The sequence below is a fragment of the Ylistrum balloti genome, unplaced genomic scaffold, assembly GCF_031769215.1.
Source record: "Ylistrum balloti isolate Yb309-2 unplaced genomic scaffold, AGI_CSIRO_Ybal_v1 Utg369642, whole genome shotgun sequence".
NCBI lineage: Eukaryota > Metazoa > Mollusca > Bivalvia > Pectinida > Pectinidae > Ylistrum > Ylistrum balloti.
In genome coordinates this window covers 898,586-915,319 of record NW_026781902.1, presented here as the reverse complement: position 1 = coordinate 915,319, position 16,734 = coordinate 898,586, and the positions used below count along the sequence as shown (strand labels likewise).

The 16,734-nt window shown below is 34.5% G+C and overlaps 2 protein-coding genes across 2 annotated transcripts; both read right to left on the bottom strand.

Moving 5' to 3' along the window:
• Nucleotides 1-599: 599 nt before the first annotated feature.
• LOC132554948 (basic phospholipase A2 caudoxin-like) lies at nucleotides 600-8,999 on the bottom strand. Its single transcript, XM_060219280.1, has 5 exons — nucleotides 8,915-8,999; nucleotides 7,578-7,641; nucleotides 6,210-6,351; nucleotides 5,167-5,279; nucleotides 600-4,663 (listed from the first exon to the last, which is right to left on the bottom strand). The coding sequence occupies exons 1-5, from the start codon at nucleotides 8,918-8,920 to the stop codon at nucleotides 4,500-4,502; spliced, it is 489 nt and encodes a 162-aa protein (XP_060075263.1). The 5' UTR covers nucleotides 8,921-8,999; the 3' UTR covers nucleotides 600-4,499.
• Nucleotides 9,000-12,217: 3,218 nt separating this feature from the next.
• LOC132554762 (craniofacial development protein 2-like) lies at nucleotides 12,218-14,292 on the bottom strand. The gene is made up of 3 exons (XM_060219075.1): nucleotides 13,405-14,292; nucleotides 12,715-13,321; nucleotides 12,218-12,387 (listed from the first exon to the last, which is right to left on the bottom strand). Exons 1-3 carry the CDS (start codon nucleotides 14,290-14,292, stop codon nucleotides 12,218-12,220), a joined length of 1,665 nt encoding a protein of 554 aa, XP_060075058.1.
• Between the last annotated feature and the right edge of the window lie 2,442 nt (nucleotides 14,293-16,734).

The following is a 16,734-nucleotide window of genomic DNA, read 5'->3' as shown; positions in this document are numbered from 1 at the left end:
GCACAATTTGTTTCCAATGCTTTGCCAAGTCTGTTGGAAGTTCTTACCAACAAACTCAATGAAGATGTTGTCAATTACCTGGTAGAAACTCTATCATTTTCATGATTTCACCCTTGATATATTTCTTCTTTGATTTGAAAGCATTTTTTGTAAAAAACATGCTTCAGAATAGTTCACAACCATATATTTATACCACCGTTCATGATCACCTTTCTTGGAAAAGAAAGCTTTCATAACAAAATAATAAAAGTCATGTTAATATATTTTAAGTAAGAGCTTCCCTTTATATTCGTTTAGTTAGATACTGAAAACTTAACAATTTTATTATTTATTTAGTTTCAAAAAAATTGCTTCACAATCAGTGCAGAATGAATATGGTCCTTTATCAGAATCAAGATCGGTATTTTGTATGAACCTTTTTCTCTGTATTGATTATGAGTCAGTGATTTTTCTCAGAATATATTCACCAACGCATGTCATATAGGTCAAACTATCAGTTGTTCAGGTTGTGTGAAAAAGTATATATGTAAATAGTTGAAATTTAATGGAAGATATCATGAGAAAACAAATAACACATACAAAAGAAAATCAGAACAACATTTGAAAGAAAAGAAAGTTTATTTTGAATCTGTATAAAAATAATTCAAGAAAAAACAGGAACATCAAACCTGAAATTAAAATATCCCAAACAGCAATTTTACCTTGATCTGATAGGTGGACTGAAACTCTACCACATAAACCATTAGCCTAAAATTAAACATATAAAATTCTGTCCAACTCCAAACCATAGGTGGGGAAATTTTTTATTTAAATCGTAGTAAAAAAATCAATACAGTAGGGACAAAATCTTAATTCATTCATAGTAAAAATTTATAAGGCAGACAATTAATTTTCATTTAAATCATATTTAAATTTTAAAATACAGGTGGGACAAAGTTTTATCAAAGTTTTATCAAAGTTTTAATTCCAGGTGGGATAAAATTTTATTTCAATCGTAGTGCACTTTTGATATAAAATAAACTAAATATAATACTAATTTAATTAAAATTGAATATGGTATTAAAATTCAAATTTAAAACAATCATCAATATGGTAAAAGACCTGTCATTGATATAAACTTAATTGTTCTGGTAGTTCAAAAGGAAAAGGTAAAAAAAACCAAAAAACTATTTGCTCAATTCCTTCATCTTTTTCATAGCAACCAAACAAATCCAGACCAATACCCAAAACCATTAAGCATTAGCTCCCTTTGATTTCATAGTCAAGCCCCACAAAAATCATTTTCATGTTTGCATTACAAGTTTTAATTTTTGTCCAAATTATCAGAACAATACTATATTTTTAAGTTTTGTTTTTATTTTACCCGTACAGAACTATTAATTTCACTGCTGAAACATGCCTTCTTACAACATCAATGTTTTTAATTCATCTTTACTTGTAATGCAAACAATCAAAGGTATCAAGTATAATTGCAAAGATAAATATTATTGCCATTTTTATGAATGATAATGAAATTAACTTGTCAAACAAACCACTAAAAATTTAAAATTTGTTATAAACAATTGTAAATATGAAAATAAAGACCAGAACTTTGTTACAACTCGTAATATGTATTGATATCTGCAGTATGAAATCTTATTTACAATTTTAATACTTTGAATAGCCAGAAGAAATGCTGCCAGCATTGAAAAACTCAACAATATAGATAATGTTATGTACAAACCATTCTGTTATACAATATTCAGATAACATTTACATGTACATCCATTCTGTTGTACAATATTCAGACAGCATCTACATGTACAATCCATTCTGTTGTAAAATATACAACATGATTACAACTGTTGTGGCTCTTAGTCATTCACACAAATAAAAAAAACCAAAAAAATGTACACAAATCAAATGATCAAATCCAAGCCAAAAATGTTCAAATATAAAATGATGTTAAAAAAATCATATACTTTTCAGTAGTGACCCATTTCTACCACTAAAGTTTGCTAGTATGTACATATATTGTACTTTGCGGTACAACTGTGGCATTAGACACGTTCAAATCAGATGAAATTATAAAAAATTTTTTACTTAAAAATATAAGTACTAAGACCAAAAAAATGAAAGAAAGCCATCTCCACAAATAACGTGAATGTGATCTAAAACTCACCAAATATAAAGTGCTTCCTAGCAAGATCTTTAAGTACAAAATCAACATTATATAAACAACTATTTTATCAAAAATATTTTAAAACACGGTTAAATATGCACCAATTAACTGTAACTATAAATGTGAGATTCCTGTGTAAGTTTCAGGGCATTGCTGTGAGATGTAGACAATGTTAATATCACATACTATTCATCTACAGGGTCCTGTAACTCTCATCAATGATGATATATAAAGTATTGTATCATGTACCCATCATATAAATAAACTAAACCAACATCTGATGTATATTCATATTCTCAAAATACAGAAAAAATTGTAAGAGAGATCTAAGATCCTTTAAGCCCAGTAGATATTAGCTGAAATTCTGAACAGTACATATACAGATCATTAGAGAGAGATATGTCAGATTTTAATATTACATTTTTTTTCTTACCAGGTCCCTTCAAGTTCCAAGAATTTCACTCTCAAAATACTACAACCGTGATTCCTTGTCTCTACAATGTTTGAAGATAGTGCCAAAATCAAAGGCTCTGTGCAAGCAATCTAACAGATAAAACCATTTAACTGACTTAACATTCATCTCTACATGTGATTGGGTTAAAATGGTAGCATAAATATTTAAACTGTCAGTTTTTTCATTTGTGATACTGTGCAGCTCTGACATGACAGGGGATTTTTATTTCTTTATGTCTGGAACCAATGACGATGATTGTTAAACTTTACCATGATAAATTAAAACCCTTGGATTTAGAAGATGTGAAAGATTTTACAACTGCTACCAAGTTCTCATTTCTAAAAAACATGTTCTAATACATGTTGTCAGCTTTTGATACGCAAGTAAATTACAACAAAATGACCACCAATTTTTGTCACAAGAAGTAGGCACAAAATCTAGATCCCAAGATCCATATATTTGTGCAGTAGAGTGAATTCTGTGTAAAGAATTATGAATTAACAAAGACTGATAATTTCTTTATGTAAGTTGAATTATTAAAAACTTACAACGAATATATTTTTTCACTAATATAGCTGTGTATATATCTTAATACAATTTATATACCCACTTCTTTCAAAATCAAAATTATTTGTTAAGAAGGTTGAACCAAGAACCTTATTAACATTATACAGTAAATAAAAGCACTTAGGGATATTCAACATCATATATATATTGATACAAGTATTACTATATAATTTTCTGAATCCTCTGGACACATATATATACTTCATGTATAATGTAAACTGGTTATTAATCTGAGGTGTAATAACGGGAAGTTCCAAGCTAATTTAATGCATGGAAACACATAAAAACCAATTAGCCAATCAGGAGTGAAGTTCCTAATTAATTATGCATACACATCAACAAATGACAAATAGTCACTTACTAATCAAATCTGATCAAATATATTCATATCAAGTGAGGTTATCGGACGGAAACCGATTAATTTTGCATCAATGTCAATGAATGACAGCAGTAGTCAGATTCCGGCTAAGGGATTGTAAAATACCCATACAAACCAAATTTTATAGAAATCCATTCATACTAAGTAAAGTAATCACATGGAAAATAAAGCAGGATTGTCTAAAATAATCAAATAATCATCTGTCCTTTTCTTTGAAGAGTGCGAGTGTGTGAAGACTTACCATGTATTTATGTGGGTACAGAAATCATTAAACTTACTATACTCAGCTCATCTTATAAAAATATTTGTACTATTGCTTTTCAAACAAATAATGAAATCATAAACAGTTTCAACCATTATAACAATAAAATTTTTCTTGTTTCATTAACATCTCATTCCCTCAAATAGTCCCTAATGAATGGTGATGAGGACATTCAAAAATTAAGTACAGCACAAACACATGGAAGTACATTACAAATTACTGAGAAGTGAATCAAGTAATTTTATCACAAGAATTAAATACCAACAAGATTCTCTAGTACAACACTGTATTTACAGAGTCTGGTTAATAATATCACTCTTTTGAAAGTAGAAGAATATTTTTTCTCTTTATTGCATCTAATGGTTTTGATAAAGTTTTATATAAAAACCTAATTATATGTGCTGACACCGCTTCTTCGGAGAATTTTAACTCTGCTATCTTTAATATGTATTCCTGAGGAACATCCTGGCATTCTCTCTAACTCTGATATGTAATAATCTGCCAATCTGAGATATTACAGTTCATGGAAGAGTTTTGGGGATATTAACGAACCATTACAATTTCATAAAAGGTTAGGTGTGGGATAATTTGAATTTGCCAGTTTGGTAGAAAGTTGATGAGAATTGACAGGAATGTTGCAGATGAGTGAAGGGGTTGTCAGAGATTGGTTGAGATATTACAGTTTTGTGAAGGGATTTTTAGGGACTGGTGGTGCCTTGGTTTTGTAACAGGAAACCTGCGACATATCCTTATTTCTGGAGTGGTACTGAGCTTTAGATACACACGTGGCCAGGGCTGCATCACACTCACAGGTCTTCTTGTAACAGGTTTCCTTTTTGTCTGTTGAAAAAAAAAACTATCGATAAGGGAAACAATAACAAAATACATTATCCTTCCAGTATGAGACTTAATGACTATATAAAGATTTGCCATTTAAGTATGCCAGCCACAATACAACACATTAGAAAGTATTCTTGGTAAGCTGCTACATTAATACTTTTACTTCCTGGAACAGACCTTTCTGTCTAAGACACATTTACAAAGCTCTGTACCAGAAAATCAAATGGGCATCAATCAACATGTCAGATGTCAGGTTACATGATGAAGAAGGTATCATTAAAATTTTATTGAAGCAGTTCTTTCAATTAATTTTGTTTTAATGTCACAATGTTTTCCTGTGAAGTCCTGCAGTAATCATATTTGTAGAAGTAAGGGATAGATTTAAAGATGATACATAATATTGTCACAATCCAAAGAGTTTTTAGAGTCACTTTCTATTTAAATAACATTATCTTATTGATTTGTAATATGAGAGAGATATAAAGCTCTGATGGTGAAGTTACCTTGACAATGTAAGACTCTCTCTGGATGGGATGCAAACTCATACTTGTAATGTATCCACTTTGGGTAACAAGCATCTACTACACCATAACAGTTGTCATGCAGCATACAGCACCTAGTCAAAGAAACAAACAAAAACATATCTAATAAACCAATTGAAAAGACAATATTTTGTGTACAAACTATCAATTTTATTAATTTATTAAATAATGTCAAGAGTACCATGGGCAGAACAATATACTCCTATCCCAGACCAAAGAAATATTCAGGATTTGTTGTATCGAAAAAGATTACAAATATGGAAATGGTAATAAGTCAAAATGTCTGGAGGGCAAAACAGTGGAAAACTTAATATAATCTGCAGACAAGATTAAAATGTTGAAAGGAACAAAGGGAAATAACTCAAAAATTGTTGACTCATACTACTGTAAGTAAAACATCACTATATGTATGGGGATTTAAGCTTCATTTAAATCTTCTAAGTTTGAAAGAAATTGACTGAATATTTAAGGGAGTAGTTCTCCAGACAACATAAACATTATAAAAAAAAGCAAACAAACAAATAACAAAGGCCAGTTACTCTTTCAAATACAGTCAAATCAAACTGCAGTTCAGGAAAGTTTCAAGCCATGGTGATTAACCCTACCATATTTGAAAGAAATTCGCTGGGGTATGTCAAGTCATTTTTGACAGGCACATAAAATATTTTATACCAGTTAAGTCAGGTTAACTAAATCCTTGTTGGTTGATTACTAAATCATTGTCTTATTCAACCATATGGTTAGATCTAAATTCCTCTTCTGATACAAGTGAAGTTAGGCTAATAACTATTACATCTTATACAACCATATGATGTAAGTCCCTGCTTCTGATATAGGTTAAAATATTGTCTAACTGATAAATCCAAGGCAGCTGAATGGGTTGCATGAAACATGTTGATTCCTAAATCAAAATCTGTGATACGCCATAAAGTTTAATTATAACAGTAATTAAATAAGCATTTTCTCAACAAAATTTGTACATATATATATATATAAGTTTGTACCTATCAACAGCATCCACAGGGGCACCTTTACCTCCCCAGCCACAGTAACAACCATAGTTATTGAAGTCTAACCCACTCTTATTGGTCATCTCTTCAAGTAGTTCCACCAGCTGCAGCAGATCACGCTTTTCCCTTGGAGCACCTGGTTAAAACACAAATCTTTCCTAGAGAGGATATTTCATGTGTCAGTGAAGCAGAAGTGAGCATGGCCATCCACTAAGATTCAGAGTTTTGGATGAAGTGGATGGGATTTTACTATATAACATATGTTGTTACAGATTTACCTATCCACCTATAAACATTGTTATCCTTAATACACCAAGTAACTATAGACATTTCCTTGTATTACATTGTTCTCATTTGGAAACATGACATTACTTTCTTTCTGAATTAGCTAAAATTTACATTGCACATGCTGTAGATAAAGCAGATGAAGCTTAAACACCTGATCTATTACTCCTTGTACTTTTTTGAGGTCTTCATGTAATTCTTCCTATTTGTTCATAATGAGGTCTATGCACAAAGCCAATTATAAGGCTTCACTTTAAAAGAGTCTGTTTCACCAAGACCTAGCTATTATCATCCCGACATCCCTACCATGGTCTTTTGTCAAACAATTACTGAAGCATGACTTCTCAGTCGCTAATCTAAAATTGTTGATGTTCAAAATATCGGAGTAAGAAATAATCCGATTGGACAACAACAGCTGACATTGTTAATTACCAAAGGTCATCGGAACAATAATCCAAAATTGACTCCAACAAATCCCTGATTAACAAAGAACAGGAACCTAAGATATCCCAGAGGGATCTTCGCACCCAGCAATGCTTGATGTTTATTTGGATTTTTTAAGTAGGATTTTTTAATCTCTTTCCTCTTCTCTTCTTTGTTTTTACTTTTAATGATATAAAATTGAAAAATTTCATTACAACATAACGACATTAATCTTTAATTGCAAAATCTAAAATGGTCGCCTATCAGCCAATTTTGTTTTTCTAATCAGTCGCAAAATTAAATGGCCACAACTAGGGATCAAGAGAAACTGACAAATAAAATTTGAGAAAAATCCATCCAGTACTTCTCAAGAAATAGTGATAACAAACTTTCATTGTAAAAATCCAAAATGGCTGCCTGTCAGCCTTTTCTTTCTCTGATCATTCTCAAAATCAAAGAGGCACAACAAGAAACCAAGGGGAAAGAACATAGGAAACTAAAGAGAGATTCATCTAGTTCTTTTCAAGAAATAGCAATAAGAAAAATACAGAATGTAGTTTACAGATGGACAGATAAACCACAACCATAGGAAATTTGAATTTTTCTTATTTGATTTCATTAACACTGACATGAAGGCTGTCTTATCACCCTTACCTCCAACACAAGTGATAATCACCAGGATGACAGCTGTACAGCAAAGTGCCAAGTGTATTTTTTTCTGTAACAAGAAAAATATTCATGTTTATAAATGCTATAGATGCTTAATTCCATGCACATTGATAATGTTCCTGCATAATACAGCATTTTAGATTTGAAATGGTCAAATAAAATCAAACATACGTTTAAACATGAAAGAGAACCATTGTTATCAATATTGCAGAATGGTGACCCTTATCTAGCTACATTGGGGTACTCCACACACATTAATTTCAATACCTAATAATGGATTTTTTGGATGCAGAACATTAGTGTTAAATAATGGCCACACTACATACTTTTGTCAAAACATGATGTGATTGACCTTGATTTTTTGTCTTACCTTTCACTCATCATTATTATTACAGTATATATTATGCCTTTTTAAAAGAAGATTTTTTATTGAAGAAATTAACACTACTTACATAGAAAAATAATAATCTTATCCAAACAGCTGATTCCAATTTGGTGGGAAAGGTTGTCAGACTTGACAGTAACCAAAGAGTAAGAATTCATTTTTTGGCAATGCAAAACAGAGAATACACACAGAAAATGTAAATTTTACATCATAACATAAACAGACTTGCGGTCAAAAACCTGCCCAAAGTAAATGACAGAGATAAAAAAAAATGTATAAGACACTTGGCAAGGCTTGAACTTAAGTTTTGAACGTATGAGCAATAATTTGCTTGTAGGTTTGAAAGTTTCAAGCAAAATTAAACATCCAACAAGCAAAATAATTTAGCGTGAATATTTTATTAGTTAATTAATTTTAAAGACATTATTAATTGAATAAATGTAATTTTGTAGGGGTTATCTCCCTTCCAAAACAATATCGGAAGCCGTGATTTTAAAATAGTAGGTCTTCTTACCATATGAAAACAATACATTATTGTTTTTCCGTCTTCTGTGTATTGTTTCGGTTATCATATACTAGTTTCGAGAGTTTAAGTGTAGTAATTGGGTATTTTGGGTTTTTTCGGGATAATTCTGGGTGTTTTGTGTAAATCGTTCCGTCTTTCTTGTACCATATGAGCAACGTTTATGTTGTTTTCCCGTTTCTAGGTGTTTGGAAGTAGTTTTGGGATGTTTTATGTAGTTCTGAGGAATCTATGTGTATCGTTCTGTCCTTCAAAACATATCTGCAGTAATTAGACTTCAAAACCAATGGACCAGGATGTATCCTGCCAAGGACGGTTCCTGGATACCGTCTTCCAGATAATAACAGAAAGGATAAAAAAACATCATGTCTAAGTCAGTTTGTTAAAGAAGTATCGTTTCAACCTTTTACATACCTTCATTTTCTTTGGAAGTGACAGTCACTAACAAATCTCTTTCCTTGTGCCCTAGTCCCGAATGGTAGCCCACCGTCAACGTTAATCGTAACCGGATGTTACCTTCGAAAACGTAGAACATTCACACGCTTCAAGCGAAATGGAACATTGAATTGTTCAGGTTATGTGGCGTGACGACCCAGTTAGGATTCCATGCTTGCGATTGTATAGGTACATTTTACAGAATTTCAATAATGAGTCATTTGCATAAATAACTATTTCTAAATACGTTATCACAGAACCACACTCAGAACATCTGTAGAAGATTAATTACTTTAGTTATTTTTTCTTCTTTTTTTTTCGCAATGTGCATCAAGATACAACAGTAAGAGAATATATTTCACCATTTTGTGAAAAAATACCATTTTTTTGTGAAATTGACCAATTTATTTAAAATGTTGCTGTAAGTCGATGTCTATTAAAATAATTATTAGCTATACATAGTACATTAAACATTTTCGCTTTTGTTTTTCTCGAGTCAGTTAACCTTAGGCAGAGACGTCTCTGCCTTAGGTAATGGCTATAATGACAAATATATTCGCATTTGAAATTTATTTCATATCCCACTTTAATGAACGTACAGTCAAGCAGAGACGTATATATCACACATATATGTATGTGTGTTATATATGTCTCTGAGTCAAGTGAACACACAAACATGTAGGGAGATACCGAGTAATTTCAGTAAATTCTTCTAAATTCATTATATACCGTGGCTATTTCTACCCCCCTCCCATGAACGCGTGCCTTGTCTCACTCCTCTGAAAGAATGATTATTTTCTCACAATATTGCCATTATATGTGCACAGCTCCCATTTCAGCCGTTTTGTCTTCACCACCCTAAAACGGTCCATGTGCCACTTGGCCCATCACCATGGATTTTACCTGTGTCCTAGACATAAGTACTAATTGCTATACGCCCCAAGGCGTAACACACCTCGGCGGCAGGCCCTTTTTTTAATCAAGCGGTACCCTTTTCTTCCCAATCAAACATTAAACATGCATTTTGCCCGGGAACCTATCACAGGAGGCAGTGTCTGCTTTTCTGGTGTTCACTCTTGTGTTTGTTCATTGAGCCGTGAAAACCGTTCACCTCAAAATATATGTTGTCTTCGCAGTGACCGGCCAGAGCCAATTTGACGAACAGTGAAAAAGGGAATCTCACTTTCGTTAAAAAAAATACCAGTAGATGAAAGTGACGAATAATATAAATTACATTGGTCAAACAGAAATTTTGGAGATTTTAATGCAACGGATTTCCAAATGACTTTCTCCAATATTGGATGATATTTAAGTGGTGAATAAATCAAACATGCGTTTTGTTTTTAAAAACTAATCTATAGTAAACAGAAAGTATTTGGTAAAAAGCGAGATTTCTACTGTACTGTTTATCAGTTTGAAAAGATTAATTATGAACGTTTGGATAAAGCAGGGACGTATACTGGATAAAGGTAGTGTAAACAACGGTCATTAGCTCTAATTGATACAGTATTTTAATTCAATATATTCCATAATGCAATGGTCGTACAGAAAATATCAATTTATACGTTATAATTAGCACGTTTCTAGAAAATCATAATAATCAGATATCAAAATAGATAAAAACCTGCATATTCTAGCATCTGAAACAATCAGGAAGCAGGAAAAAATCCTTCTATGATACGTGTAACATGGTGAATTGTACATCGTATATATTTCCTTGTAGATATTCGTTCCTTAATGTTTTATCAGTATAATGCTATATAGAGATTGTCTATGTCACATGCCAGCCACGTGATAGAAATGTACAATGTAGGTTAATACTACATGCATTTCAATGATATTAATTATTATTGTTATTATATTCCACGGACTGGACCCATTCTTCCTGTGGGCTGTCGTGCCTAGGAATCGGTAAACACTAAGGGGACGTAACGCATGGTATCCCGTAGAAATACATATATTGATAAGCTGCCATCATATATTTGAGGATTTTAAGGATGAACCCTTACATCACTATTTTCATATATAGAGAGAGAGAGAGAGAGAGAGAGAGAGAGAGAGAGAGAGAGAGAGAGAGAGAGAGAGAGAGAGCACAGATTTTTTTTTGTGATTGGAGACTATGTAAGAATTATTAGATTGATGTTGACATTTTATATCACATCTCAAAACGATTTAATTGTTTCATATCTAAATGTTTCCTTTCGAAACAACTGGAAAAATACCTTCAATTACAGAGAGAAAAAAACAGCAGGAGCACTCGGTCCAAGAACCGATAGCAGGGATCTCACCACTGTGCTATCGTTACGTTATTGATTTCATCTACATTAAGTGTAAAGTTTGAAATGTCTTTTTTTTTCAAAAAGGAAATTACCTATTACCTATCCACTTCGTGCCTCGTGGCACATAAGGCCTTCACAGAAGGCTTCCATCTCTGCCGGTCTGTTGCCACTGTCCGCACCTCGTTCCAGGATTTCCAGCTTGCTTCTTCTCTCCCTTTCCACTGTTCTTCTCTACGTCATCGTCGGTCTTCCTCTTTTCCGCTTCCCTTCTGGGGCACAGGTTAAGGCAACGTTGCAGTCGTTATTTCTGTCCTGTCTCAATATGTGTCCAATCATTTTCCATCTGCGGCATTTTAGCTCCTGGCCTCATGCTCGCTCTTTTCAATATTTCTTTCGTCTTTATGTGTTCTTGCCATTGTATGCTGAGAATTCTCCTCGGGCACTTGTTGCGGAAAACATCTATCAACCAATCATCACCCATATTCATTTTCCACGTTTCACATCCATATAGTAGGACAGGTATTACTAATGCCTTGTACAGTTTCAATTTTGTTTTCCTCGGGATGTTGCTTGAGCTCCATACATGCTTGAGCCGGATAAATGCTCCCCTGGCTTTTGAAAGTCTGTTCTTAATGTCTTTCATTCCACCACCCTCTTTGCACACTTTTACTCCTAGGTATGTGAACTGCTCTACATCGTAGATGTCCATACCTCTTAGTTTGATGGTACTCTCGTTCCGTGCATTGATTCTCATCACTTTAGTTTTATCTTTGTTGATCTTAAGTCCGACTCTGCTTGCTTCTTTATCAGGTCTTGTGGTTTTGTCTTGTATCTGTTGTCTAGATGAGGAGAATAAGGAGATGTCATCTGCGAAATCTAAATCCTCCATTTTTGTTGTCAAGCTCCGTCTAATGCCGTTCTCACCGTTTCCAACTGCTTTCCTCATCACCCAGTCCATAATGACCAAGAAGATAAATCTGGACATATTGCACCCTTGTTTTACTCATGTCTTGATGTTAAACCATTCTCCTGTCTCTCCTTGGTCTTCTATTGCACACTGGAAATCTTCATAAAATAACTGTACCATTCTTACGATCTTGTCTGGTACCCCATATTTCCTCATGATGGTCCACTGGCTTTCACGTTGGATGGAGTCGAAAGCTTTTTCAAAATCTATAAAGTTCAAATACAATGTAGCCTGCCACTCGTTTGCTTACTCTGTGATGTTCCTAAGTATAAAGACCTGCTCCGTCGTGCTCCTTCCCTTTCTATATCCTGCCTGTTCTTTCCTTAGCCTGCTATCGATTCCTTCTCTTATGCGATCGATGATGATTCTTCCGAGCAACTTTCCTACTACTGACAGCAAAGTGATTCCTCTTGAGTTCTTGCATTCCTTTAGGTTTCCCTTTTTTGGTAACTTGATGATGAGCCCTTTTTTCCAACTATCTGGAATTTATTCTTCTCTCCATATTGCTTCCATTAGCTCATGGATTTTTGTACTTGAAAAGTTTGTATCTGCCTTTATCAACTCTGCCGTGATTGAATCTATTCCTGGTGACTTTCCATTCCTCAACTTCTTGATAGCCATCTGCACTTCTTCTATTGATGGCATGTCGACTGAAATTTCTTCAAATATATCATCTAATTCTACTTCATGATCTTCTGTAATGGGATCCTGTGGTTCTTCTCTGTTCAGAATTTCCTGGAAGTGTTCTGTCCATCTTGATAACACCTCTGCTTTGCCACCAATGAGGTTGCCGTTCTTGTCCAATACCGCTGTACTTCTCCTAGGTCTTTCATTGCAGAGTGTCTTTGTAAGACTATACAAAGTTTTAATGTGCTGACTCATTGCTACCTCTTCAGCGTCACTCGCGATGTTTTCTATCCATTTCTTCTTGTCTGCTTTCAGACTTCTTTTGACTTCTCTTTCTTTAACCTTGTACTGCTCTTTTAACTGTCCTTTAACCCTCTCTGAGAGTGTATACAACTTTTTCTTGTTTATTTCTCCTCTTTCAACTGCTAGCTTCCATGAGGCGTCACTGATCCATGGTTTCTTCTTCTTCCTAGGTCTACCCAATATCTCTTTTGCTGTCTCTGTGTATGTCTTCTGGATTACACTGAACTTTCTCTATACCTCGTCCTCTTTCTATCAAAGTCCTCGTTATCCAATACCTGAAACATATTTCTTACTGCAATGTTAAACCTTCTCACTGTATCCGCATCCTTCAACTTCTCTATGTCGTACTTTACCCTCTCACACCTTTTCTCTTTACATTGCTTCCTTAGCCTCAGTTTGACTGTTGTGCACACAAGCAGATAATCTCTCCCGATGTCTGCTGATCTGAATACTCTAGTATCCTTAACTGAATTCCTAAAATGCCTGTTGACTAACACATGATCTATCTGATTATTGGTGGTTCTATTTGGTGAGATCCATGTTTCCTTGTGGATGTTTTTATGTGGGAATAAGGTTCCTGTAATAACTAATTCGTTGAGGTCGCAAATTTCACACAGCCTTTCACCATTGTCGTTCCTCACCCCGAGTCCATGTCTTCCCATGATTCTTTCGTAGTGCTCGTTGTCGCTTCCCACTTTGGTATTCATATCACCAGTGATGATCAACATGTCATGCCGGTTTCTTCTTTCCTGTACCTCCTGTAATCTTGCATAAAACTCATCTTTCACTTGATCTTGCACAACCGTCAGCTTGATGTGCTCTGAGAAAAATCTTGCTAGGATGATCCTTTCGTTTACTGGTGTCCAATCTATCAGCGCAGTTGATGCTTTCTTTGACATAAGTATGGCAACACCTTCTCTGTGGATGTTATCGTCCCTTCCGGAGTAGATGATTGCCTCTCCTTCTGCTATCTGGATTTTCCATCGTCCGGTCCAATGAGTTTCACTAATGCCCATGATATCTGTATCTCTTCTTGTCATTTCTCTTGCAACCTGTGCTACATTGCCACTTTGGTAAAGTGTACGTACGTTCCAGTTGCCTATCTTCGTTGTAGATTTGGGGTGTATTAATGGCCTGGTCTGCTCGAGGGTTTCCTCTTGGCTTTCGCCCTCTTGCGTCATGGAGTCTCCTCTGATCGAAGGCAAGGCCGTATCATTCCCTGAATTTTATGGATTTGTTCTGCTTTCGGTTTCTGTAATACGTATATTTTTTAATGGAGATGGTTATTATCCCTCTGCCCAACCCCAACCTGGAGGACCAGGGGATCACATTTCGTCTGGCCCCTACCCCTCGACCGGCCCTACCAGGAGCAAACTGCCCCACCACGATAAGGTGGTGATCCCTCAGAGGCTCTTAAACTTATTATTACACTGGAAGCGTAACACGAGGGGCAATTGTCTAGTATCTTTCGATCACTTTGGATTTGTTTTAGTCGTCTCTTGGGCTTTAAATTTTCAGCCTCTTATTATCACTGACGAGAGGAATGAGGGTGAAACTATTGTGAGGTGCAGTTTAATTCATTATTTGGTTCTTCTGTATCTTACTTTTTATTACAACCACCTTCATCCGGCGTCGTGTATCGTGCGTCCGTAAACAATTTTACATTTTCGACTTCTTCTCAAAAACCCCTGATCTGATTTCAATGAAATTTTGCAGAAACTTTCTCTGGCCTAAGATGAACCAACAATTTTAATTATGCAATCCCCACCCTACAGGGGCCTGAAGGTCGGGGCTAAATTAGGTCAACTTGTCTCGGATACCCAGATTTGGTAAAATCAAATACTCTTCACGAATGGAAGCATCTTAAGGTACTTTTTCCAAAATTGTGCTTTTCATGGCCACAGGATCTCACATTTCCCCGTAGGGAGTGGGTACAACATACTATTATAGTTATTTAAGAAAACTAGATTTCCGAGCTTCATTTATTTAATTTTCATTGGAAACATTGATCCTGACTGTCCCCAGGGCCGGATAGGCGGGCCGAAAAAGGGGTAAATTGACTTCAATTTAAAAACTCTTCTTCTTAACATTAAGATATGGTAGAATCGAATCCTCTTCATTGATGAAAGCATATTAGGTTGCTTTAATTATCAAATTGAATCTCACATTTCTTTCTGGAAAGGAAGATTTTTAAGACTTTACTGTAATTTTCAAAGAAAAATAGAATTTTGAGCACAACTTTGCTTATTTCCCACTGGAAATAACTGTGTAAGAATTATTAGTATGAGATGACTGTTTTGAAGGTCAGCACGTATTGACGCTGGCTTGCTATATTTTGTGTTTCGATTTCTGTTTCATGACACCTGATAACTTCTTTTAACCTTAATATTCAATATTGCTTATCTCAGGTGACTATCAAGACTACTTCTTAAAGGACATCGTGGCGTTTGAAGGCCTGCTTTTGTAGCAGAGACACGTATATTTCTTATATGGGTTCCATAAAGTCGTGTGGGCGTACACTCATTTGCATACATGGAACACAGTTTCACTTAAAATTCAATGCAATTAATAAAACCAATCTATCTAGAGGTATTCATGTTTAAAATAACAAATTACGTAGTAATGTTTTCACGAAAAAGCTGAAATATGATGAGATTTTGAAGCTATCGTGTTCATTTGTAACTATATTTATATACGCCCCACACTAAAACTTTTCGGGTTATTGTACCAGAAACACACGTTGGTGCTGTTTAGGTATCGCAATGCACATACCCATCTGGGTTTTGATATTTATTTCGACCAGTTTGGATTTTCTCAGCGTCTTTTCAACCATTTAGGCCCTTCACCGCTAATTTCTCATAGGACGAAACAGCTGCCGGATTCATTGGGTACCAATACATATACATGTAATGAATTAAAACAAAATGGTTCCGATCCGATGGTGATAGAGTGACAAACCACATCATCATCCGAATGTCGATAAAAAGACATTTAATAACTAAAGAATGTCAAATGTCTTACTGTATGATTTACATACTTCTTCATTCCAAGACGTATACTATACTTCTCTGACTTACTTAAACCATCAAACTTTTACGACAATTAAACTTTAAATGATGTCATAGGGACATTAATTAACATCAAAAAACGTTTTCCAACTTTTGATACTGTTATTGCGATTAAGGTGTGTATAAATTTGAACAAATATAACGACAGAGACAAAACTGTAAATGATATTGATTATGATCGTGATATGAAAATATGGGCCAAGGCCTTATGTTCGCAATGTATGAAGGGCAAAGTAATCATGAAGCAGGTATATAAATACACACAGCCATCACGCCGAATGTTTGTTGATAACAGATAACGTAACATCAAATACAGTTAAAAGGAGACCGATTCCTTATCAGAACAGACCCGTTGCAGCTCTATAGGAACCAGCACACCATGAAGGGCTCCATCATCTTTGCCATTGGCCTTGTTTTCATAGCTACCTGTAAGTATTGCTCCTTAAAAATCTACATCATTATAAGCGTTAAGTATGAGATTCATCTACTTTGTTACCTATCTGCAAATATGTTGTGATGAATAATGTACAATTAGTGTTTTTGTAATCGGACCTA

Excerpts from the sequence above, each read along its gene's own strand:
- LOC132554762 (XM_060219075.1), bottom strand. The coding sequence starts at position 14,292 with ATGACGCAAGAGGGCGAAAGCCAAGAGGAAACCCTCGAGCAGACCAGG. Across the intron at positions 13,322-13,404 it reads TGAGAAGGTTTAACATTGCA|AAGACATACACAGAGACAGC; the intron begins GTAAGAAATATG and ends AGTGTAATCCAG. Across the intron at positions 12,388-12,714 it reads GGCAGATACAAACTTTTCAA|ATTTTGAAAAAGCTTTCGAC; the intron begins GTACAAAAATCC and ends TGAACTTTATAG.
- LOC132554948 (XM_060219280.1), bottom strand. Across the intron at positions 6,352-7,577 it reads GATTATCACTTGTGTTGGAG|GTGCTCCAAGGGAAAAGCGT; the intron begins GTAAGGGTGATA and ends TGTTTTAACCAG. Across the intron at positions 5,280-6,209 it reads CCTGTGGATGCTGTTGATAG|GTGCTGTATGCTGCATGACA; the intron begins GTACAAACTTAT and ends TTCTTTGACTAG.